This window comes from Marmota monax, unplaced genomic scaffold (genome assembly GCF_021218885.2).
Source record: "Marmota monax isolate L192 unplaced genomic scaffold, Marmota_monax_Labrador192_F-V1.1 WCK01_AAM20220418_F8-fsc00012, whole genome shotgun sequence".
NCBI classification, from domain to species: domain Eukaryota; kingdom Metazoa; phylum Chordata; class Mammalia; order Rodentia; family Sciuridae; genus Marmota; species Marmota monax.
In genome coordinates, this window is record NW_026695227.1 from 512,257 (window position 1) to 538,670 (window position 26,414).

General features: G+C 42.0%; 1 protein-coding gene across 2 annotated transcripts in view; it reads left to right on the forward strand.

The window, feature by feature from the left end:
- Positions 1 to 26,414, forward strand: part of Etv6 (ETS variant transcription factor 6) — a 221,465-nt gene that overhangs the window by 77,395 nt on the left and 117,656 nt on the right. The window contains exon 2 of one of the 2 annotated variants that reach the window (XM_046435609.2): positions 15,028 to 15,157. In XM_046435609.2, the coding sequence (XP_046291565.1) occupies positions 15,028 to 15,157 (130 nt within the window). The remainder of the gene's footprint in view (positions 1 to 15,027; positions 15,158 to 26,414) is intronic. The other variant, XM_046435610.2, reaches the window with a different exon arrangement.

Here is a 26,414-nt window from a genome sequence, read left to right on the forward strand (position 1 = left end):
ATGGCATTGAACAAGACAGTCAAGGCCCCGCTCATGCTGAGTTACTTCACATGATGACCTACCCTGCAGGGTGTGTGGAAGAGCCTAGGGCTCCTGTGTTGTTTGTGGGTATGAGAGGCAGATAAAGATGAGGTTGACCCCCAATGGAAATATCAAATATCCAAACTCCTGTGAACCATCAACAGGTAAACAAGGAATTGGGAAGAATAAGACTTAGATCCAAACCACACTTAGATCCAGACTTGCCTGGTCTGCTAAAGCTGGGCAGGCGTTGGCAGAGACTTGGCCCAGGACACGCCAGGCTCCTGAATGGAGCACCTGAGGCTGAGTCCAGATGGCAAGGGATCTACCTGTGTAAAGCACTGAGCCAGGATGCTAGTTAAAACCCTGCAGTCAACTCTAAGAGGTTTTCTGAACCTTTTGTGAACTAGAGGGTTTTTATTAACAGTGGTCAAATGTAAGCAAGATTTTTGTTTAGGTTTCAGGATTCTCAGGGTCATAGACTTCTGTTCCCTTTGTGTTTTCCTTATAATCTAAAAGTGACATATCCAAGGCCAGTCTCTAAAAATTAGATAGAATGATTTTTCCAATCTGAACTGAGAACAATACTACCCATTCTTCAATCTCACAGGGACTTAATGTACATAAAGGGTAGAATGTTATCATGCAGTAAGACAATACACATTAGGTTTCTAAAGCACTTGACTGAAGGAGTGGAGAAGGGGAGAGGCATTTGCCTTTGAACCTAGGTCTGAAAGAAATGGAAGCTGTTGCTTAAGAATAATAGGTCAGGGTTTGCATTTCCCTTTTTCATGTTTTGACCTTATTTAATTTACTCAAAATCTTATCAGTCCACCAGCATAGTTGTTTCAATTTCATGATGATGATCCAAGGAAACTGAGACTCAGGTGGGTCCACACCCCTTTAGTTTTAGAGGGAAGAATCATTGTGGAGGAAGTAATAAGGGTGTTTGTTCAGGCTCATACTTGTATTGTTTTTAGTCTTGAGAGGAGGGGGAAGTTATACTGATAATGATGGCTAGGACTGGTGAAAGACTAAATGCAAGAATAAATGTAAGGTAAATCTTAGAGATTGGTTGTATGGTGGGGGCGTATCTCATCAAGGGTCCTCCTGTTGCATTCTTCCTGTTCAGTGTCATAAGGCTCCTGGGCTCTGAGTACAGAGGGCAGGTGGAAAGTGCCCCGTTCCCTTATCCTTCTCTGTAAGTGGCTTCCAGCTTGGAGAATTCTAATGACTATTGTTAAGAGAAATGAAGAAGAGGAACATGGATTATGCGTAGTCATTGTCTATCCAGTCTAGGATGTTTCTGAAAAGATGGGGACAGGGCTTCCTCTTGTAGCCCCCACTCATCCTTGTAGGGTGCTACAGTAGGATCTATCCTGGGGTGTACAATAGGGTTACCATTTGTACTGGAAATGGCTAGTGCTGCCAAGAAGTGGAATTCTTTATGCAATTTTAATTAAATTTAATTTTAAAACATACTCAAATCAGTTATTAAAGAATATTTGCAGTAGCCTGGGTATGTGATTTTGCTATTTCAACTGTAAATTTTATTAAATCACTATGGGTCAAATGTTTGTAGTGAAAAGCTATTGTTCAGTTGGAAATGTGATGTAATGCAACTAGATGCTCACTTTCAGATGGTTTAAAAAAGGTAAGATCTCAGTAGTTTTATGTAGTGATTAATATTGAAAGAATATTTGTACTATATTGTATTTAGTGGAATGAATTACTTAAATCAATTTTACCTTTTTTTAAATGTGATGAGTAGAAATTGTTAGATTGCACGTGACTTGCGTTGTTTCTATTGGACAGTGCTAGTTTATACAATGCCTGTGGAACTATCTGGAGGGGCAGCCAGACTTTCTAGGGAAAGTTGCTAGACTGCAAAAGCTAGAGAATCATTTTTCCTCTTCTATTAACATGCTTTTTTATGTGGATGGGTTTATGAGAATTGAGGGTTGGAAAATAGGTTTTAATAAGAGCAGGTTAATTGAGAAGATAGCTCTGCCTTGTGTTAATCAGAATGATTTTCAAGTGCATTTTCAAGCACTCAGAAACCACTGATTCTCCTGAGAACAAAGAACTACATTAGTGCTTTGTCATTTGTGTCTATTTGATCCTTTCACCTTTTCTCCAGGCAGAAATCTTGGGGACTGTCAGCATGGGTTTGATCTGTTGGTGCAAGGAATATAAAGTAATCCAACCAGAGGGGAATTCCATGATGTTGAAGGAAATACCAGCCCTTCTCCAGCTCCTGTTTCAACCCTGAGTGATGTTCAGTGTCCCTCCTTCAGCGTTTTGTTAAACTTTGCAGATCTTTCTCTTTGTAGATCCCAGTCACTGGCAGCTACATGTTAGGCCTGTTGGTGAAGCCCCTGGTGAGGTGTGACTGGTGTGATACAGCCTGCCATCACAGCTTGGTTTGCAAGTTGCTTTCTGAAGATGCAGAGAGAATTACAACCCACTCTACTCGCTTTAACACCCAAGTGAATTTCAGTTGTTAAAGCCATATTCATGCTACAATCCTCTCAGTTTAGAACTGAATTTTGCTTCAAGAAAGAAGAGATAAACTACTGATAAAATCAGGATACTTGGAAACTGCTGAAAATTTTGTTTTATAGAAGAACTTAAGTTTCCAGTGGCTTTTTTTTTTCTTACAAAGGTTTTCCTTAAAAAAAGAAAGAAAGAAAGAAAGAAAAGAGTAAATAAATTGCCTAGGTTCTTATGTAAACTACCCTTACCCTTTAAAGCCAATTTGTGTACAGACTTAATCATGAGGAACCAAGAGTTTAAAAAATGTTGGGAGTGAGGTTGTGGCTCAGTGGTAGAGCACTTGCTGAGCATGTGTGAGGTACTGGGTTCCATTCTTAGCACCACATAAAATAAACAAATAAGTAAAATAAAGTTATTGTGTCCTACTACACCTAGGATGTTAGCTCCATCCTGAAAGTTATGTGGTTTATTCAAGTTTTTTTTTTTTTTTTGTATTGGGGATTAAACTCGGGGGCACTTAACCACTGAGTCACATCCCCAGACCTTTTTAAATATATATTTTATTTAGAGACAGGGTCTTGCTGAGTTATTTAAGGCCTTATTAAGTTGCTGAGGCTGGCCTTGAACTCCCCAGCCTCCTGCCTCAGTCTCCAGAGTCGCTGGGATTAACAGCATGCACCACCATGTCTGGCCTCATTCAAGGATTTTCTTAACACTTCAGCCTCAATTTTTACCTCTGTCAAGTCAGTCTTGTGTTAGTTTCTATGGCCTGACTCCTACTTGTGGAGAGGATGTGGAGGCATGTTTTAATTGAAGGACTTTAGGGCTTGGCAAAGAGCCCTTGCAGACTCAAGGTCTAATAGTTTAGGATTCTAAGAAGTCAGCTGCTGGGGGTGGGGGGCGGGGTTGAGCATTGAGGGTGCTAACCATTAGAATAGAAAGGTATCTTGGGGGAAAAGATGTGTCCCACTGGCCACTTTAAGATGGCACAGGTAATCTCTGTAGCAGCCACCTTGGCGATCATTCCCCTCACCAGGAAACAGTGGCTTTCCAGTCACCAAAGCTATTTGATGTGGGTCCTGTCTTCAGCAGGAGAAGGGGTCCTGGGGCCTGAGAACATGAAGACTGACACTGACCCTTCTGGGAGGGAGTGCAGGCCAGAGGGGGATGGGTTTCATTTCCTCTCCCTTCACCTCCATTAACCTGTCCTCCTGTCACACAGAAGTACAGCCAGTGCTGAGGATCAGGGCTCTGTGCTAAGCTCCAGAAAGTGGGGCCGAGCAGCCTTCTGTGGTGGCCACAGAGGAACTCCAGAGGCAATTGGGAGAGAATAGGAACCCCTGCACTCACCTGCGTGGAGCAGTTGTTCATATGTAGGTCAGGTAGTCACCATTCAGGAACTTCCTGTATTACACTGATTACTGTTTTATGCTTAAAGGCAGGACAGTGGTAATTTACTCAGGAGGGAAGGACAATTAGCAAATTGATTAATAAGGTTTCTAAACTCTATTGTGAAAGAGAATCACTTACCATATGTCTTGATTTATTCTATTTTTTTTTTTTTATGTTTCGTTTTAAGATAGTGATTCTCAACCTTGACTCTACATATTGGAATACCTAGTAAGTTTAACAATTATTAATGCCTGGCTCACAACCCCACTCTGATTTACTTGGATACTGGGATTTTTTTTTTTTTTTTTAGTTTCTTGGAATAAGTCTGACGTGCATCTAAGGTTCAGAATACCTGATTCAAAATGTGTTTCCTAAATTGTTATCTGATCCTGAGTCCCTGAAGTATGTGGAAATTCAAGCATTTTTTTTTACATGTAAAATGAACTATTAGTCTCCACAAGGCAGCATGTAAGTTTCCTTATTATTTCAAGCTGCTTCATAGTTTGTTACTCACCCTTGCAGTCACACACACACACACACACACACAGGCTCTTGTATATTGCATTCTCATTCTCGGTTTACTTTTTTGAATATTAATGCCAGTGGAATTTTCATAGTAATGCTTGTCAGCAAAACTTGTTTTCGTTATTAGTTAACTAAAAAACAAAACTCCCAGGTCTTTCTAACCATGACCACAGTGAAGGGGGAAGAGACCTTTTCTGATCCAGAGTCTTGTGTCTAAGAATCAGGGAATGTCTGTGATTTTTTTTGGACATGTCTAGGTAGAAATGACTTGGTGAGATGGTTATTACTTCTGGAAAATCTAAAAACAGATGTGCAGCACTCCTGATCAGTGTAGAAGATGGTCTGTATGTTACTTTTTAGGGTCATAGAGCCTGGGAAGAAGTGAGGAGATAAATTCTGTCCTCGTTTCTTAGTTATATGGCAAGGTCGTTGTCAGTCTTCACTCTTGTTTTCAATTAACTTAATTTCCCATTTTACACCATTAAGACAGGTGTAATTCTTAAAGCATGCATTGAAAGTAATGCTTCATGAGGGACTTCTCAAATTCCTGACATAATCATGCCTTGTGTTTATGGAGAGCCTTTGATTTAAAATATGGTACAAGCTTCATCCCATTCATTTTTAGAATAACATGGCGTGACAGAAGAGGCTGAGTATCATCATTATTGCGGTTCCTCAGATAGCAACACTAGATGTGGACTCACTTATTGATTGAATTTGTGCTTGTTTCTCTAGGTATAGTTTGCAGGGCTTTTTCTTTTCTTTTTTTTTTTTTAATATTTACTTTTTAGGTGTAGATGGACACAACACAATGCCTTTATTTTTATGTGGTGCTGAGGATCGAACCCAGTTCCTCCCGTGCTAGGCGAGCTCTCTACCGCTGAGCCTCAATCCCAGCCCCTGCAGGGCTTTTTCTATTTATTTTTACTTCTCAGTTCGAAGTAACCCAGGAGATATCTGATAGGTGTAGAGCTAGGGCATCTCTTTAGTTTGACCATGGTAATGGTTGCTACTCACCTTCTTCCTGCTCTCTGCCCTGTGGGTGGGGGTAGGGGCATCAGGGCCTTGTAGGGTTTCATTAAAACAGCTCCCCAGGGGCTGCCTAGAGCCTGGGCCAGCACTACAAAGCACACAGCATCTTTCCGCATTACTCTGGATTACCCACATTTGAATTAGAATGCAAACCTTTTCCCCTTGCTCTGCTGTCTGGTCTTTAAAACCTAAAGTTTCTAATTAGGCATGGGTGGTCCACTTAAGCAATAAGCATTTTGAAAAGATAAATCACAGCACACACAAAAAATCTTTTTTCCTTTTAAAGGAGGTCTGACTTGCCTCCCTCAACTTTTTTCTACCAACTCACTGGGATTGTGGGTTTGAACCATAGCTTCTCTCTTTCTCTCTCTTCCTTTTACCAGACTTCCAGGATATAGAAAGAAATAAAAAAGAGCAGAGCCCAGAGTAATGCTATAACCGAAAGAAGAAAGCTATTGGAGGAGGTGAGGGACTTACCAGGCCAGATAAAGCAGGTGAAGGGAGGGAGGAATTCAAAGCAACCCTGGAGGCCATCCTGGTCTGTAGGAGCCTGACCTTCGACCTCCTCTCTGCTCAGGTTTTCAGTCCCATGAGTCCCAGGGGCAGCTCCTGCCTCCAAGGGCATCACAGTGATGTACAGGAGCAGTCCTGTGGCAGTGGGACATGCCTGGAAGGTCTCTCTCATTTGTGGGGAGAAATTGAGAAGCTTTCTCTAATGGCGCCCTTGATGCAAGTAAATGGCAACTCTCTCAGTTCATTACTTGTTAGCCCCAGGCAGGGACAACGCAGATTGGCTAATCGTAATAGCCAAACCATTAAAGGGAATAGCATTAATGGAGGAGAAAACAGCTAATAAGGAGCTGCACTTGGCCACTTTGTTTTGCCAGGGATACAAACCGCTGCTAATTTAAGTACCTGTTCCTTCTGCTGCTGGAAACAGTTGGAAAGAAAGGATTCAGTGACCCTCTTTTAAAAGGCAGATCAAAAACCTAGGGACATTTCTGGGTAAATCCAACAGCAAGCGTTGATTTTTCCAGAGGTACACATGATGGTTTGGTGTAAATGAAGCCACACCACCTTGTCCTGAAGTGAAGCTGTGACCCACCGTGGATAGCACTGGCCTGGCGTTCCCAGGAGTGGTGATGTGCTCTGCGGAGCTCAAATGAACCATGCTTTGAGCAAAAGCCGCTGTCTACATCATGGCAGGGATGAGGGGTGTCGTCTAAGGTTGTGGAATGGAGGGAATTTAATTTTCCCATGCAGGTCTGAAGCTTGTAACCTTGCTTCCTTGTGCCTCAGCGCTGGGTTCCAGCCAAATGAGCTAACCATCCGTGCATCCTTAGAGCTGGGCCAGCTCCAAAGAACTCCCTGGAAACCACAACCTGGCATTAAAAGGAATCACAGCTTTAGATTCTGCTTACTATTCATGTCAGAAATGTCTGAGAAATTCAGACAGAGGGAAAAAAACTCATGGCACTTAAGGAGTGGAAAGGATCTTAATGAAAATGTTTTAAAGTTGGGGCAATAAGAAATCTGTTTGAGTTTTTTTGCTTTGGTAATCCCAGTTCTAGAAACCAGTGCTTTTTCAGATTATATTTGATGGAACTCTAGGACATGGAGGGGACTTGGGAACTCACTGGTAGAGAAGGGGGCCTGGTGTTCATGTTACATTTGGGCCTGCCGCACCCACACTGTCATTAATAAGTTTTGCCTCACCAGGGTGTAGAAGGTTGTACAGAAGCGGCATCTTGGATTTCTAAGGAGCCTGCCTGAGCTCCTTCCCTGTGTGGAAAGCCCTTTAGAGTAACCTTCTCCCCTCCACTTCAGTTGGCTTTGGGGGACTTTAGTTGGCCTTTGGAGGCTTCAGCTGTTAGGCTTTTCTTCTGGTATACCCGTCTGTGGCTGACTCTGCTCTCTTTGGGTATACAGGCGCTGTGGTTTGGATAAGGGTCTCCTTAAAGGCCCATGTGTTTTAAAGCTTGGTCCCTGGAGTGATGCCATTGAGAGGTAGTGGAACCTTTAAGAGGTGGGGCCTAGTGGGAGTTCTTTGGGTCATTGTGGGTATGCTCTCAAAGGGGAAAGTAGAACCCTAGCCCCTTCCTCTTTTTCTCTTTTGCTTCCCAGCCATGAGCTGAGTGAGTGGCTTTGCTCTACCATGTGCTTCTACCATGCTGTGCTGCCCAAAGCAAAAGGCCCATTGATTCTGAACTGGAGCCTCCAAAACTGTGAGCGAAGATAAACCTTTTCTCTTTATAAATTGATTATCTCAGGAATTTATTATAGTAACAGAAAGCTGACTAAAACAATAAATAAGCCTCAACTTTTACTTTTACCTGCCCTTCCAATATTTAAAGGCATCTCTGCAGACCCTTTAGTTTTTCTGCCCCACAAGCCAGGTATATCATCAATGCCTTCATTCATCTTTCATTTGGGAATGTGCATCTTCAGGCTGTTGATGGAGCTTTGCTTGGACTGTGGCCATTGCAAATTCTAGAGGTGGACTCCATGGCTTCTTGGCACACTGATCTAACCACTATAGACACCAAATAAATGTTGACAGGGTCTTTTCCTTCTCAGTGCTTCTATTTATCTCACCTGTACATTTAGATTTGCTGCCCTTAGATAAATGGCAAGAGTTGAGTAAGGGAAATGGTTTCTTGTTGTTAATATCCAAGATGAGATTTCTGTCCAAGGTAAAGTTATCGTTTACACAAGTGATCTTTAAATGTCCTAGTGGCCCTATTGATTGTGTCCTGCAGTAAATACACATCCTGGGATGAATTCTGATGCTCTCCTGTTCAGAGGTTGAAACAACTTTCCCATTCATCATAGTTAGTCCCTTTCCTTTAGCTAAATGCATTTACACCCTCCATCTATTCTCTTTGTGAGATAAGCAACAAGCTGAATAAAGTAGACACCCTGGTTTAGGCAGCTCTGCTGAGTGACCCTCAGGGGCCCAGGTGGAATTTCAAGAACAGATTCAGAGCCATGAAATATTCCAAGGTTGCTACAGTTCTTACAAGCTTGAACTTATCTCTTGGAATTCCCCATGAGCTGGGAAGCCATTGTTGACTGGCCAGCATGACTTAAATGCCATTTCTTATTGCTCCTCTTTATTAAAAACAGTTCAGAGGAGTGGAATAAGACTATCTGTACCCAAATACCAGCCGGGTCATGAGCTGGTGTCTGGAACAGGTTGCTTGAGCCCTGTGATCTTCTGGTCAGGTTCCCTACTGTGGAGTGGAGACAAGGATGCCTTCTTTGCCTCGTTTTTTTTTGTTGTGGTTGTTGAGGCCCCTAAGGTCTCCACAGAAAGCACAGACCTCATCTTCCCTTAATGCTAAACTCCCTTTTCTGGTTGTTACAATGTCTATGCTTTCCAACTAAGATTAGGATGTAGTCTGAGAGGTATAAGTAATGTATATATGAGTGTTCATACATATTTACCGGTAAAATGACACCGGATCTTTTGGGGGGACCAGGGATTGAACTCAGGGGCACTCGACCACTGAGCCACATCCCCAGCCCTATTTTATATTTTATTTAGAGATAGGGTCTCACTGAATTGTTTAGCACCTCACTTTTGCTGTGGCTGGCTTTGAGCTCTTGATCCTCCTGCCTCAGCCTCTCGAGTCGCTGGGATTACCAGTGTGTGCCACCATGCCTGGGGAATTTTTCAATTATTTATTTATTTGCAGTGCGAGGGATCAAACCCAGGGCCTTGGATATCAGGCAAGTGCTTTGTCACTGAGCTACATCACCAGTCCCTGCACAGAATTGTAAATTTTGGGGCCATCATGGAAATCCTTAGGATTTATAGTTCTATAACTTGCAATGCCTCTTACAGGCCTGGGCTTATCGCGAATACAAAATGAATGTTGAAGTATTTCTTAATCATAGGGAGGAAGAAGTCTCAATGACCTTTTACAGCAAGGCTTGATTGCAGGGCCTGTTGCTAATGTTCTTTTTCTTTTCTAAACCTCACTGTGCATGGATAACAGATCTGGATAAAAGGAAAACCTAAGATGCTTTGATTTAATTGTGCTGTTTGGCAGATGCAATTCACTGTCTTCTGATTTTAGGATGTCCCTGGTCCAAAAGAGGAGACAAGGGACTCCTTGCCTTGTTTATTTCAGCTTTAAACAAGAATCCACAAATATAAGGTCCTGAAACATTTTCATAAACTTACAGAAAAAGGGCACTGGAGAAACCAGGCTGGAAGGAAGAGCCCTGGCCTAGTGTTGAGTGTGGTTTGTCAGGTGCTCCCTCTCCCTGAGGGCCATTTGGGTAGCCCAGGGAGGAAGCTCCAGAGACCAGGAATGTGTTTCCCAACCACCGCAATTTCAACAGGGCCCTCCCATTTTCTTCCCGCTGAAAGTACTGATATACATCCTGCAAGCATCTTAAAAAACATTTTGTTTGAAAAAAAATAATGACAGTCTCCCGAAAGATATTTTTCTCAAGAGGGACCCTGGACACCAGGAAGAAAGTGAAATTGGATCCCTGGTTTAGGCATCTTCTAGAACCTTCCTGGGGTGGGAAGAAATCATCACAACTTTACTTCTGAATCTGGTCTTCTACTTCAGAACTTTTGTTTGAATACCTGGAGTATTTTTCCTCACCCCAGATCTTAGGGTATACTGTTCCTTTCTGGGGAGAATCCAAAAATTGATTATCTGTGGCCACATTTGCATCTTTTCTCAAGTTCTTTCTTTCACTGAATTTTGGGGTGGACAAAATATTCAATGAATTTCTTTTTCCAGTGAAAGACATGGACTCTCAGGAGCACATTAGTTTAGGTTCTCATGTCTGTTTGCATCCATGATGCCAAAAACCTAGAATACAGTGCAGGCAAATTTCTGCTTATTCAGTGTTTTGGTAATGAGTAGATATAGCTTGTTAATAAAGGCTCACTTAATGAAAACCTGTTTAATGAAAGCCAGCACCACCACCTTGGATCATTCTCCAGCCAGAAGAGTGTACTTGAGAAACTGTGTGTCCAGACATTAATTTAGTAAATCTCAATAAATAGCCTCCCAGAGGAGAGATTTCTTCTGTTCAGTCTATACAGGCTGATGAGAGTACAAGCCTCAGCTTTGCAAGCAGCTTTCCTGAAAACCTTCAGGGTGAGAAAGTCAGCCTCCCCTCCCGGGTAGAACGGGTAGAACGTGGCCAGTGCAAGCACTCTCTTTGCTGCCTGCTGTTTCCCATCTTGTCTGGGTTGCAGCTTGTCATTGCAGTGATGGGACACCAAAGTACATCAGCATGGCAGGGCTCCTGTGGCATTCTTATCATACCTCTGTGACACTCTTCCTCCTCAGGACTGCCTACACAGGCTTCAGAAACCAGCATGGGGGAATAATCTGGGCATTTATAATGGGGATGGGGCAATTTCTAGAAATGTTTCCTAAATCAGGACATCTCGGCTCTTCAGTTTAGGAATCTTTGCAATGACCTGCAAAACATCTTAGTGGAAGTACACCAACTTTATTTCTGTTTGTCTCAATTGCCAAAATGCTTTATTTCCAGAGAATTAGTATTTAATTAACAATAAACTCCCAAGTTTCCCAATCCTTCAACCTAAAGGGTCAATTGTACAGGAACAAGTACATAAATGTCCTAGGGGGATCCTTAAGATATGTAGAAGTTCTATACTGAATAATTTTGAAAAGGAAAGACTATTTTGGTGATAATATTTTTTCTGTTTGGCTCTTCCATAATGTGCAGTCTGTGGTGGGGATGCCATTCCCCTGCTGAGCACAAAAGTGGTAAGCCTTGCCAGGTGTGGTGGCACATGCCTGTCATCCCAGCAGCTCTGGAGGCTGAGGCAGGAGGATCATGAGTTCAAAGCCAGCCTGAGCAAAAGTGAGGTGCTAAGCAACTTAGTGAGAACCTGTCTCTAAATAAAATACAAAATAGGGCTGGGGATGTGGTTCAGTGGGAGAGTGCCTCTGAGTGCAATCCCAGGTACCCCCCAGAAAAGAAGGGGTGGTAAACGTGGTGGTTTACATGGGAGTCACAGGTTCACAGGTTGCTAGGTATTTAATATGAAAAGAAGCATAATTAGATGGGTATCTATCATTGGCCTTCATGGTTTGGAGAAGGAAGGAGGAGAGAAATGTAAGTCATTTTGAATTTGGTACCATTTGAATTTGGTACCATTCTATACCCTTTGCTTAAAATTATTTTTTCTTTTCTGAGCTTTGAGCTATTCTCTACCTCTCCTTGCCACTGTCCCTATAGGTATTGCGATTACCCTCAGAAATTGCAGTGCGTTTGCTTCTGTTCAGCCAGTTGGTTTAGATTGGGTTTACAAATTTGAGAGCAGCCTGTTTTACTTACGTTTTTCAGCATCTAAACAATAACATAACCACATGACTGCATCTTTAGTCACATCATTGACCTACACCTGCAGTTTATGCCCCTACAACACTCGAATGCATTAATATCACTGTCTGCAGCATTTTAATTTAATTAGAGCTGTGTTTATAATCCTCCTGGGAAAATCCTTACTCCCTTCTCCCCCACCCCATGTTAAAATAAAGCACCTCTGGTTTTCATCTGACTGACAGTTTGCTTTAGAGGTGAGTGTGCTGTCAACTCTACCTAGCCCCCTCTTTTGTTGGGATCAGACCAGAGAAGCAGTTGTGAGAATAGAGTTCCCTTTCTTTGGGACATTGGCTGTTAGTCTCCCTGAGTTCCTCTGTCTAGCTGTCTCCATCTGAGCAGGTGGTATTTGTATGATTTTTCTAATTGCTGGTAGTGTGCTGATGTGCCATTATAGAAGATAAGTACATGGTTATATTAATCAAATAAAAAATGAGGACCACTAGAGAGTCGCAAAGAGAGACAAAAGGAGTTAACTCTGAAGTATGGGATTCCCAGCTGTGTGTTCTCTTCTCAGAAAAAAGTTTGTGCACTGGGCAACATCCTTCCTGGGGTCCCTGGGGCTCTTTTGTCTGCTGAACCCAGGGTTCCAGTAGGTTGTGTTGGCTGCTGGCAGATTGCTTGAGGTTCTAGAAGCGCATTTTGCTTTCCTCCACATGGTCAAGATAAACTCTCTTCAGTGACTGACAGATCTCTTCCTTGAACCTTTTAAAAAGAGCTTCCTGCTCTCAGCTTGCAGGTTGCAATCCTGACTTTCACCATAGTGGAAGCTATCCTCAGGAATGAGTGGAGTTCAGGGTCACAGTTGTTCAGTCTCTGGCCTGCCTTCTGTAGGTTTCATTATGAAATAGTTCAGTTGTCTCTTACAATTTCTTGGATGGGTATGGGAAAGGATGACATAACATCCAGGCAGGTGCTCAAGTGTGCTATGTCAGTGTAGCTGTGAGGTGAGGGAACCATGTAGAAGTAAAAACTCTTCCTAAGAAACTTCAGGGAAATGAAGGCACAAATATAATGTCGCAAGCCAGCACCTAACACACTGCAGAGGTGAAGCCTCCCTGGATTCCTATCAGTAGGCGGGAGGCAGATTTCCCAAGAAATAAAGTAGAAGTAATTTTGAGGACTGGGCTTCTCCAGCTTGTCCTTGATGGAGTTGAGGAGGCAGGGATGAGCTGGCCTGGTTTTCATAGACAAGCTAGAGGACCTTGTTTCTCCTTGCTTTAAGGGAAAAATAATTGTATTATGAAATACCATCCTCTCTATTTCTTGTACTCATGCCATGCCCTTTGGAGACCCTTTGGTTGCACAGTGTTTTCTTCACCAACTGTTTCGCTTCTGCAAAAACCATAACAAAACAGAAAGCTACTTCTGGGAATAAAGCTAACAGCAAACATCTACATGTATGATGAGATTGGGGGATCATGTGAGGGTGGAGGAGAATGGAGAATTTAGAAAAAAAATTAATCTAGAAAAACAGATTATGTTTGAAATGCTTAAAAGCACATCTCACCTAGCAAAACCCCTAAATAAATTTAATGTTTCCCATACATGTGATTATATATCTTTGCCTCTTAAACTATCCTAACACAAACACCAAAAAGTGTAACTCCTCCTTAAGTTAGAGTTGCTCAAACTATGTGTGATATTTGATAAAGTTCGAGAAAAGTGAAGTTGACAGTTTTGCCTCTGGGTGACCTTTCATAAGACATCTTGATTGACATAAAAATCAAATCTAGGATATTTGGGCCTGCCCTGAATTAACAAATTCACCAGGAAACTTTAAGATGTATGTTTAAACAGAAATATTCCACCCACCCTAGTTTCTGCTAGTGGATGCCTTAGGGAAGGTGTAGCAATTCCATCTGGAAATTGCAACAATATGTATATATTCATTTAAAATTGAAATTTCCTGCCACAACCACCAAACTTTCCAGGCCATGAGCAGAAGAGAAGTTTTAATTTGGTTGTAGGGTCACGGGACTCCCCTGCTTCCCTTTGCACATTTGAAGAGATGTAAAATGTTGAAAGAACTATCCTTCCAAGAAGTAAATACCGTCTTCACTTTACTTTAATCTAGGATTTTCTTTTGCTCCTGGTTTTTAAAATTTTCATAATGGCATCTTACTGGTCTTTTCATCCCAACTTATTTTTGGACTTTGTATGTCCTACTTTGCCCAGTTAAACCGCAGAAGCTAACGGAAGTTATGTTTATGTATGTGACTGCAAGTCAAACTAGTTGGTGTGTAGATCTGAGATGCAAATTGCACTACTGTTCTATCTGAATATACTAGTTGGTTTCTTGCCATTATTTGCAATATTTTAACTTCAAACTAATAATAAAATAATCCTTCACACCCATCCAGTTTCTTTTAATTGATCTAGCAAACACTGCTCATTTGAATTCAAATGGTGAAACTACTGAAGCCCCTCCTACTGTCATTAAGCATCTTCATTTAAATAATGCTTTCCTTAGTCCAAATAATTCTTTGAAGATGTATGAAATATTTTAGAGGGAAAGGAAATACAGATTCTGATGGGAAATGAAGGAACAAAGAGACACCTACTAATTCTGCAGATCATTCTCTCTTAGGAAGGAAGAAATTAAATGTTGGATATTTTTGGTTATGGTTATTGTTTTGTGAGAGAAAGATGATAGAAAAACTTTGCTCATAGATTTATTAACAAAACCTAGGTCTTTTTAGCCATTACTTTCCACTTCGCCTATTTAATATACTCTTACTGGATCTGAGTATAGAATCATACTTTGATTAGAAGCTGGAGTTATCGCCAGAGAAGAGGAAATGTGGTGTTAATGCATTGGTGACATTGATATGTGACTTGGAAAAATAATTTTTGAGAGAGTTGCTTTTAAGCTATTCTCTTGGACTTTTTTCTCCCCATTTGCTCACCTGTGTCCCTCCTCATTACCTGAACAAACCACAGGGGTGCACATCTGTTGACCTCAGTCCAAAGAGCCCAATCAATATTCAACCTTTCCTGCATTTTTTTATAAACCTCAAATGTGAAGCATCTAAAGGACAACTTATGAACCAGGTGTTCCGAATGCCCCACCTCCCTTTTGCTTCCCACACCCCTGGGTAGTTTCACACCTCCATTCCAAACTTTCACTGCCTTTTTAACCCCCTCGCCTCTTCCTGCCCTTATTTTTAACAGCAGGAACGAATTTCATATACACCTCCAGAGAGCCCGGTGCCGAGTTACGCTTCCTCGACTCCACTTCATGTTCCAGTGCCTCGAGCGCTTAGGATGGAGGAAGACTCGATCCGCCTGCCAGCGCACCTGCGTGAGTGTCGGCTGCCAAGGGAAGGGGAAGGACAGACTGACAGCCAGGCTGCTGGACCGCACGGGGCGGGGGAGGCAGAGGGCTCCGAGCCATGGAGGGGCAGACTCTGGGGTCGTTTTCACAGGACTCTGCCTTGTTCGCTTTGGTTGCTTTGGAATCATTTGACCCCACCCCATAATGGCCGTTTAAAGTTTGAGATTCTTGTCGCTTATTTCTCAGTGTATTTATTTCATGTCTGATGATATGTCAAAAAAAAAAAAATCTGGAAATGTGTACTATATGGCAGAGTCAATTCAGTGTCCTAGGAGGCAGATTATTATTGTTATGCCATGTTTATCTGTATTCCTAGATTCACCTACTCCCCTTTAAAGTTTTCTTTGATCTGAATGAGGTTTAGTTTCTGATTCACTCACTTCACTCCCTGCTTTGCTTTTAAGCTGGTGCTCTCTCTTCTTTGTAGACTCCCCCTCCCTTCTTTTCTCATGGCAGGTTACATTTTATATGCTGATATATGTCTTTTCCCTGGTCCCCTCTTTTCTTCTACTCTCTGCTTGGGTTTGCTTTGCCTCAGCAACTTTAGTTTGTAGTAGTTCCACCATCCTCTCCCAAATCATCCCTACTCCTTGCCTCCACCACCTTCCATCTGAATTTTCAGCTGCAACCTTGGCAGACATCGGGTCCAACACACCTGTGCTGCTGATGCCAACCTCCAGAGCATTGACATCTGCCAGTTCTGTTTTTGATCTGTCTTTCCTGTACTGCCACTCAGTCCAGGTGATAAAATGTGATTGGGGCAACTGGAGAAAATGAATCACGTGATTCCCACCCTGATCGTGGTATCCAAGAAAATGCCACATTCTCCGGCTTGGATGATATCCTGAGAGCACAAGTCCAGGTTCTGGAGGTTCCTGGGGACAACTTGACCCTTCCCTAGTTGATTCCCAGTGACATAAATGGTGGTACGGTGATGCTGGCCATCTCTTTCAGGCTATTCTCCTTTTGTTTCCATCCTTCCTCAGAAGGTTGCTTACTAAAAGTACAGAAAAATAAAACAGGAAACAGGGGACCCAGGCTCTCCTTTTCTCTCTCTCTGATAAATCAGAGAATCAGATGACTGATGCTAGGGGTCCTGGGAGACATTGCTGGTTTATCCCTTCTGCCTACAGTGAGGATGGTTGCTGGGATTTTTGCAAGGAACTGGCAACATGAAACTCCTTCCCCTCTTCAGTTTGCTGTGTCTGTTGGTAATTACAAAGTTGCTGCCTACTGTAGTGTAGACATTTCTGGATAGAGAGGTAAAGGACACAGCCCCATTCTACCATCTTTTCCTCTACAATGAACTTTTAAAAAGGAGGTTGGAACTTTAAAGGCCATGGTCATGACTGTGGGCACTGTTGTCCTAGTAGACTGGAGTTTTAGGGCACCGTCGCAGCGGACAGAACTGGGAAAGAAATGGTGGGCAGACAATAGCAGATTTCTCTCCAGATAAGCCCCTATGCCCAGTATATTTACCTCAGGAATATTCACTTCAGGGTAGAACATACTCATGCCATGTAGGCAGAACACTTCTACCACCTAATCTCATTCATTTGTTCATTCCATTTGTAATTACTGATTATCTGCTTCTAGGATCAGGATACAGAAACAAAGACAGGAGACAAAGCTCCCTGTTCTTATGGAGCTTAAATTCTAGTACAGAGAGAAATGAGATAATGAACAATTGTCCCAAACAAGCTGAGGTTTCTTTCATAACTTTGTATTCTTATATTTTGCAACATCCCCCAAGGAGGCCCTAACTCATGGTTCACCTCTGAATGCCTTTGACATATGTAAGCTCTTTTGCTGTGGAACTCTCTCCCTAAAAAGTTATCATGGTAAAACAAAGAAGCAGGCAAGCAAATAGACAAGCCAAACCAGCAGTCAAGAGGTCTTAATTCATAGTGTTCTGCTGTTTGACTGCAGTCAGTCGTTTAACTCAGTTTCCCAATCATGTGGGACCACATTTGGAGTAGAAAATATTTAAGATCCTTACTATATTTAAAATACACAGTTCTCATATAAGCTTTCCTTCTCCTTGGAACCATTTCTTCAATACCAACACTTTGATTTCTTCTAGTGTCAGTTCTTTCATTGAACCACTTCTGTGCCGCTTACCAGTAATTACTTGCTCCTAGTATATGCCTAGGATACAATCATAATAGCTAATAACTGTGGGATTATCCTGTTCCTGGCGCTGTGAAATTCTGTATATATAAATTATTTTATTTCATTCACGCAATGTAAGGTGGGTCTTCTTTTATCTCCATATCACACATAAGGACTTAGAGAATTTAAGTAATTTTTTAAGGTTGATTGCAAAACTCATAAGAGATAAAGATTCAAACTCAATTATGCCTGATTCCAGAGCCTAGGCTTTTATCCATTATGCCACCATATAAGTATGTGTTTAATAAATATTTTTGAAGATGGGTGGATGAATTCAGGGATGATACTTGGCTAGACTTATGACTGATGTGGCCACAACATTGGTTTATGGCTGGAATCCATTCTAACTTGTTCTGTCTGTTGCTGAGTAGTTTGCATATTACCCTTGGATGGACATGTGCCTGGATCCTCACATAGACAATCATCCAGCTGTAGCACATTACTGCTGACTTTGGTGCATAATCAGTAGTTCGATTGTGGATTCAGGTTAGGATAATGGCTTTGCCTGAATGTATACTCTGGCAGTCTAACTTTACATATCTCTCCTTGGTAATCCGCATGAGTCCCTTTGTGATACCATGGCCCCAACATCTGGAACAAATCCTCTGAAAGTAGAGGTTCCCAGGCTCTTGCTGTTTGCCCTCAGCTGGGGCTTTCCGAGCAAGGCCCAGCTTCCTTCGTCCTGTTCAGGACTTGACTGCTTGTCATGCTGTTTGAAAGGCAAATAGAAGGTTAAGACTGGGGCCACACACTTGAAGATGCATCCCAGCTGAGTTTCCAAACCTTAGTGAAAATAAATATTCTAACAGGGGAATTGGGTTATTGCTGTTTTAATCTGGGATTCCAGACAATTCCCAGTGGAATGCTCATGGAAAGTACGGGGAAGAATCTGAAAGCCAAGACAGCAGCAGGACATTTATGGTATTACTGGGTTGAAAGCATTTTTAGCTGCTTGTTTTAAAGAGATACTCACCAGACTGGGATGGCTCCAAGTGGCTTTTTTTCTCCATTTATCACTTGATCTCCAGATAAAGCCTCTCTCTTACCTTTTTTGCTTTCTTTCATTCTTAAATCAAAATCTTATCCTTGGAGAGAGGAGGGCAGAGATCATAAAAGCTAAGATTCTCATACAGAGTTTCTCACCAGTTTGTTCTGCAAACACAAGGCTAAACCTAAACTGAAGACACAGCGTAACAAATTAGCATGCTATTGAGAAGTAGAAAGTGATGCTCTCCCTTTTATTTGCCTGTGATAAAAGCCAAGTGATAAATGGAGCATTGTGTTAAGTGGTGATTGTGAGGGACTGAAGGGATGGTGGGGGCAGTCTGGCCCTAGGGAAGGAGAAGAGTCAAGGGAAGAAGGGCCAGGCCTATCATGCTGGACTGACTCACTGCCCAAATTTTCAGGATGGTGCCCTTCAACAGTCCTGCAGCAGAGCTCCGCTGCTCACTAGGGGAGCAAACACAAGTATGTTTGCTGAGAAAATAGAAAGGACATGACTTTTTTCTTCTTCTTTTATAAACTTTTTTTTTTTTTGGTATGCTTGGAGGTAGAAGGGCTGAAGTACAACAATTATAGCGGGCAGGTGAAAAAATAAGTTCCATCCTTTAAAGGGACCATCAGCCTTCCATCACAGCTTGAGAACACTTGAAAGAGCAAGGACCCCTCAAGGGTGCTCAGTCAAGGTCACTCTTGACCTTGCAAGCTGAGGAGGGCTATGGCCTGGAGAACAGATGCTGTTTCCCCATTCTCACCAGGGGCCTTGCTGTGTGAGGGAGGGACTTTTTAAAATCCATCTGTCCAAAGGCTACCTTCTTCTAAACTTGTGGGGAAGTAGGTGTTAAAGGGAGCAGCAAAAGTCACATCATGAAGTAGTGGCACCTTGCTTAGGGTAAAGATTCTGTGTCAGTCAGACCAAATACCTAACATAAGCAACTTAAAAGAAGTTTGGCTTACAGTTTCGGAAGTTTCAGTCCATGGTTGGTTGGTTCCATAAGTTTCTGGGTCTGGGGTTGAGGCAGCACTTCATGGTAGGCAGTGCATGGTGGAACAAAGCTGCTCACCTCATGGTGGGGACGTGAAAGAGAGGAAGAGAAGGGTTTAGAGTCCCAATAACCCCTTCAAGTGCATCCCCCTCCCCAATGACCTTGATTCCTCCTACTAGGCCCTACTTTCTTGAGGTTCCAGCACGTTCCAATAGCTCCGCAGACTGGCAACCAAGCCTTTGGGAGACTTTTAACATCCATACCATAACATGCTTGCAGTATGTTAACAGGGACTCTGTTTGACACTGGGCCTCCAACAGTGATGCCGATGCCAGGCAATATGATAACAATGTAAATACATTTCAGATATGAAGCAGAATTTAAATAATTAAATATATTTATTTTAAATTTCTTTTAAACATTATCATCCCACATCCAATTGATTTAATCACATCTAATCATAGGAGTATTATGCCATTGGCCCAAAGACTGTATCTTCAGTGTCCGTTTGGCCTTCTAAAATATCTGCAAATTGATGATTAAAAATTGAGACCCAGGACTCATTCATCATATTTAATAGGGTTACAGTTTACGATGTTGCGGGTTAATAAATAGTCGTAATAGCTGCTGGGAGTATTCTAGCATCATAACACCAGAAATAGTCCCCTGGCTCTCCTTCCTTTCCTTGTGAATCTTTCAAAATTCTTAGATTACTACTCCTGCTTGTGTGTGTTTAATAATTTAATTCAGTGCCTTCCTTTGGATATGTTACCTCACTGCTCACTCATCCAGCCGTTTTGCATTCTCAGCAGAGTAACTGAATTTAAGACAGACATGTGATAAGCAGAGGTATATTAGAACTTGCACAGAGAGAAGGCACTTACACAGTGCCTCTGTTTTACTTGACTAGAGCCACAGTTTTGTATCTTTGTAAGTTATGTTTGTTCTCAAGAAAGAGACATTGGAAGCTAAATATAACCATAGTATGTTTTATGTTGTTGTAAGTAACAAAATGTGTTCTTACCTAGTATCTCATTTAATCATGTGACAGTCTTTGAAGCAGGTGTTATGGATCCAATTTTATTGAGGAGGTGTCTGTGGCCCAAGTAAGTAAACTAAATTGTTCAGGTTCACTAGCGTGTGAAGGATCTAATGTGATTTCTACTTCAGAAAATCACCCTCTAACTTTCTTGGGAGAAGACACGTGGGCAAAGTCTCATGAACTTGAAAGTTAAAGTGCTGCTGACTCTTGGTGTCTAGGCAGCAGTGGGTGCAGGACAGGGAGCAGACAAGGTTCTAGAGATGCTACTTGACCATTAATATGTGCTGAACCTCCAACAGGCCCACATCTACCTTTCAGTAGGAAGGGGAGCCTTCTACAATGAATAGTTTATTCTGGTTTTACTTGTCAGTTACTATAGCTGCCCTCTCTTTATATTCTTGTGAGCTCAGGTTGAAATTCGATTTATCTCTGCAGCCAAAATGACAGGGCTGGTAGTAAAGGCTTTAGAGGACCAGCTTTCAGAATGGAGCTCAACCAAACACCACCTTCAACAGCATTTCACTGGGTTTGACCTCCTGGCAGCAGGGGGCCACTGCTTCTTGAAGTTTCCAAATTTTAAAAAAAAAAAAGAAAAAACATGTTAGCGGAAGTCCAGATAGATCTGAATATGCTTGAATTTAAGGCAGCCTCTATCTCTTAGAAAGATGATTTAACATTAAATTAAGATAATTTAAGCCTCAAATTAGCAAAATAACATCTACTGAGGAGGCTTTCTCATCAATAGCAGAGCTTATATGTGTGACACCTGGCATGATGCCTGTCACGCAATGGCCAGATAACTCACTAGAGCTCCATTTCAGTTTCTAGTGCTGATGATAGCCAATTTGGAAAGTGGTTTCCCCATATTCAATGGCCAAAGGAAACCTGCATGTGCCTATGTGTCTGCTTCATTAAAGAAAAGACCTAGAGTTCTGTCTACATAGAGTCGAACCTGATTTTTCCAAGTCACAATTGAAGCAAGCTTATCTTACTACTGCCTGTGACAGCTGTGAGCCCAGCTCTGCTGTAAGGCCCAGAGAGAAGGCACTTACACAGTGCCTTTGTTTTACTTGACTAGAGCCATGTTTTGTATCTTTTAAGTTATGTTTGTTCTCAAGAAAGAGACAATGGAGACAACACATTATTGAGGAGGTGTCTGTGGCCCAAGTAAGTAAAGTAAATTGTTTACTTACAATTTAAGTAAGTAAATTACTTAAGCCCTGGCACCATCTCCAGGGCCTTTTCCTTCCTCACACCTGTCTCCAGTCTGGGACTTTGTCTTCACACTCCTGCCTGAATCTATGTCTCCTTCCTTGGCTCTTGCCTGTCTTCTTCTTCTTTTTTTTTTTTTTTTTAAGAGAAAGTGAGAGAGAGAGAGTTTTTTTTTTTTTTTAGAGAGAGAGTGAGAGTGAGAGAGAAGTAGAGAGAGAGAGAGAATTTTAATATTTATTTTTTAGTATTTGGCAGACACAACATCTTTGTTTGTATGTGGTGCTGAGGATCGAACCTGGGCCGCACGCATGCCAGGCGAGCGCGCTACAGCTTGAGCCACATCCCCAGCCCGAGAGAGAATTTTAATATTTATTTTTCAGTTTTTGGCGGACACAACATCTTTGTTTGTATGTGGTGCTGAGGATCGAACCCGGGCCGCACGCATGCCAGGCTGCATGCTACCGCTTGAGCCACATCCCCAGCCCTTGCCTGTCTCCTAAGACCTCTCAAAGAAAGGACCTAGAGTCCTTTGCCATTATCAATGTTCCAAAAATGGCCTCTCCTCGCACAGCTGCCTGTGACGTGCACTGACATCACCAGCAGAGTTGAGGCAAGGACACAGGGAAGAGATTTAATTCTCAGTGTCTTTAACGAAGCAGTAATGCCTTCTATCAGAGTTGGCCAGCCAATGCCATTTTTCTATTTTATTTCCCCTTAAACCTTCTTTTGGGCACCTTCCCTTTATGCATTGAAATGCTTAAAGACTTTCTATTCTCCACTGCACATGGGGCTGTACAAGGGCCCAGTTAGCTGCTTCAGATGGCTTGAAGAAAAAAAAAAATAGTCCATAGCAGAACAGCCTGGATGCTTTGGAAGGGAAATTTCCTTTTTGGGTTTGCTGTCTGAAAGAATTTCCGATGCAGGCAGACGTTAATTCCTAGCTCCGTGCTTCCTGATAAGGAAGCAGCTTCAATAAAAGCAGCTATTTATAGATGTCTTTTTTTTAAAAAAAATATATAACCAGAGGTTTATTGACCTTTTCTTTCACTTCACATTTCATGCAGTGAGCTCTGTGTACATTTAAGGCAGTTCCTCCAGCATGAACTCTGACAAAGTGGCTCTAATTCTGTGGGGGAGGGGAGAGCTGGCTCCCTCCTCTTCCATGTGGTGGGCTCTCAATTTCCTTGGCATTCTGAATCAGATATTTGGAAGCTGTTGGCAATTAGGTTGTCCCTACCTGGTGCTGTGGGTTAGATCCATGAACCCAGACATGCCCAATTCTATTCTAAATCCAACATTGAAAGTTGATAATAGACTATGAGAGTGAGCCATTAAAAAAAAAAAGACATTGAGAACCAGTTTTATGAGTTGAGTCTTAATAATAGGAAATAAGAAACCTTATTTTCATTTCTTCTTTCTCCTCTCTGCTATCTTCCCTTCGATTTTTCCAACCATCAGAACCTCCGTGGTCTTTGTCTTGGCACACCAGTGTTCTGCAGAGTGAGGGGTCCTGTCTCTATGTTCTGTTGTCACCTCACCTGCATCAACATAATACTTGCTAGCAGGTATGATAGTGATTCAATTTGATGTTGGCTTGTACCCTGCTTTCCTGAGTTTCTGCTTATCTCCTCTTCATTCTCAGAAAGCATTGGCTGAGTTGAATATATACAAATATGGTAGAATTTCCTTTCTCCAACGGCAGATATATGTTCTCCCATTTCGCTTCATGCCTGAGCTACACCTCATCAGTAGCTCACACTCTTGGAGTTTCTGGCAGGAATGACTTTGACAACTTCAACCTTAAGCTGTTCAGAGGTAAATCTTAGCAGAGATCTTCAGATGTTACTGATTTTACTGTTGCCATTGGTGGGTTCTCATTCTCAGTTCCCTGTGCTAGCTATGAGTGTTTTAGGGGTTCTTTTTCTGGTCTCTTCTGAATCAAGTGGAGAGCAGAATTTAAGAGATTTAAGTGTAGCACTGGCCACAGGCCAGTTGGAGATTCCCAAGTATAATTAGTCACCCTGGCCTGATATTTCCTGCTTCCATCTTAGGTGAGTGGAATAAGCTCCATTCTTTTGAAATTGTTCTCTGTTTCTGCTTCGTATAGATCATGGATACTAATAGCCCTCAAATGAGACTCTAAGATTCCAGTAATAGAAATACAAATTGGAGATACAGATAATGGATAAAGAACTATGGATGTGTAGTGGATGCAAATTGGGTGCCTGGAAGGAAAATTCTACTCATGCAGGCCTGTGCAGGGAATGCTCCATGTCATTAGTACAGCTGAGGCTGGATTTTCAACTCCTGGGGTTAGAATATTAACCAGAGCGGTTCATTGAGGAAATTGAAGATTTATACAGAAAGATGTAACAACCATTAAAAAAAAAAAAAAAGGGCATGCAGAACAGGTTTGAAGAAGTAAGTACCACCATCTTAAAAAACATTATAAGGATATCAGGCAACTTATGTAGCTCCACTTTAGAAGTCATGGTGATGATTTAAATGCTCATTTTTTCCCCAAGACTGGCTTACCTTGGCCAGTGAGGTCTTATGGAATAAGTAATAATGGTAACTACTACGCATTGAGCACTTTCTGTAAACCAGGAACTTTTCAAAATAAACACAATGCTGCAAAATAAATATTATATTTATTTTATATCTGAGACTTGGAAGTGGTCCTTTACTTCCCCAGGGGCACACGGAGAACCACAGCTTGAATACACATCTCATTCCAAAACCCAGGCCTTTTTTTTTTTTTTTCCTTCCCACTTCATATTGCTTTTTAAAAGTGTGGAACTGGTGGAAGTTGTTTTATTTTAGCTGTTGGTTAGGTAGAGAAAATCTAAGTCAACATGTTGATTTATTTTTAAGAAAAAATTTCAAGCAAAATTGACATAAATGGCTGACAAGAAGGCCCAAAGGGATGAATTCAGAGATAGAAACAAATTATCTTTTGAACTTGGAGGAAGATAAATTTCCAGATCCAATCCTGTGGGCACAAATGTTATCTGTCACATGTTTTCAAGTATCTGTATAAATTGTGGGATGTTAGAAACAAAATTAAATGAAGTAGAAAGAGATTTCTATTATACCTGATTTTCCTTCTTTTTAAAAGAGATGATCTACTTCACAGAATAGTACTGTGAATAGAGATGTCCTTAAAAACAGGTTATATTAGTGAGTGTACAAATCGAAACAGACTTTTTGTGTTAAGCTGATATGCTTCAGAAAAATTTTTTGATGATTTTGTGCCTCAGTTTCCCCACATGGAATACCTGCCAGGACACCATACAGTAGGTATGAAGTACAGGATGTTTCCTGCCCCTGGCCCCATGTGAATGCTACTTAGGTCATCCCATCATATTTATTCATTCCCTCCAGGACAGCAGTTTGTTTATCTGTAACCAAGTGTGTGATTCCTGAGGCTCTTTCCAACTTAAACAATTTATATTATTCTGATTCCAGAAGAAAAATTCAAGGGATACCAAGAGAAGCATTATCTATAAATACTACGTATCATGATTATTTCACTTGATTTCCAGTGTTGAACATCCAATTTTAGTGCAGACAGTGGTATTTTGATGATGCAGGAAATTGTCTTCCACTTCAGCTGTGATTGTTTTTTGAGGATGCTCTTCTGCAAAGAAATATGGAAATCCGGTGCCCAGCTCTGTGGGATACTTCCCTGGGATGCCTACGGCTGAGATGGGGTAAATGCTTTTGTGGGATAGGAACTGGCACCTACTCCTGGGCCTTGAGGGGTTATTGAAACTGCCTCTGCCACCTTCATCCTGTACTGGTTCCCGGGAACTAATAGCCGAATCGCAGGCCCCTCCCCTGTTGTGAAGCCCTGCCCCCCTGTTCTCATACCCATCACCCCCGCTTTCTGGCCTGAATCTTGTCTGTGAGTTGGCCCTTTGCCCAGTGCATTACGCACAGGTGTGGCTTCTGGTAACTACGTGACCCCAATTGTGTGATTGGTGGGAATCCCCTCCGCAATTTAAGGCGAGTTTGCTCTTCCTGTAACCTTAACAGTTACACTCTGCATTTGTCTCCCTCTCAGATGTGTGTCCACTGGGTTTGGGGCTTTATAGAGCCAGCTGATCTGCATGGATAGGCCTCATGATCCTCCTTCAGCCAGCTTCATAGCCCATGCACAATTAATATTGCATTAATTAATTATGGGGAAAAAAAGCACAGTTGGCAAGGGAATGAAGGCTTTCAGCTTCTAAAGTGGAGGCTTTGATGCTGAGCTTTAAAGTACATCCCCATCCGCCCCAGCCAACAGAGAGAATCTTTGACACTTATACTGTCCCCTGGGTATGAAAACTCACACCCAAGAAACTATTTCTAAACAGAGGCCTGAACCAGTTACTTGAATCATTTCCCCGTTGCCACAGGCTGTGCAAAGGGGATGTAAGATTAGGGAGAAAAGAAGTGCCCCAAGCAGCAGTGATTGGTGCACAAAGCTGATAAGGTTTTTCTGCTGTCTCCCTCGGTGATGCTGGGATCCCCAACATGAAGAACTCTTTATATAAAGAGAAACGAGGAAACGATTCGGTGCCAACCTGCTTGAGGAAGTAAAACCACTCTTTCTCCTTCCTCCTGCCTGTATAGCCAGCTTTGGGAAGAGCCCTAAGGCAGTCCGAGTTCTCAAACCTGTTATTCCCATGGGCTGGAAGGCTAATCTGGTTTTGGGGGCAGTTTTTTTACCAGATGACTACAGAGTCGGGAGGAAACTCTGTGTCCTTTCTTTGTCATTCTGAGTCCTTCCACAGCACTGCTCTTGAAATGCTGGGCTCTCACACAA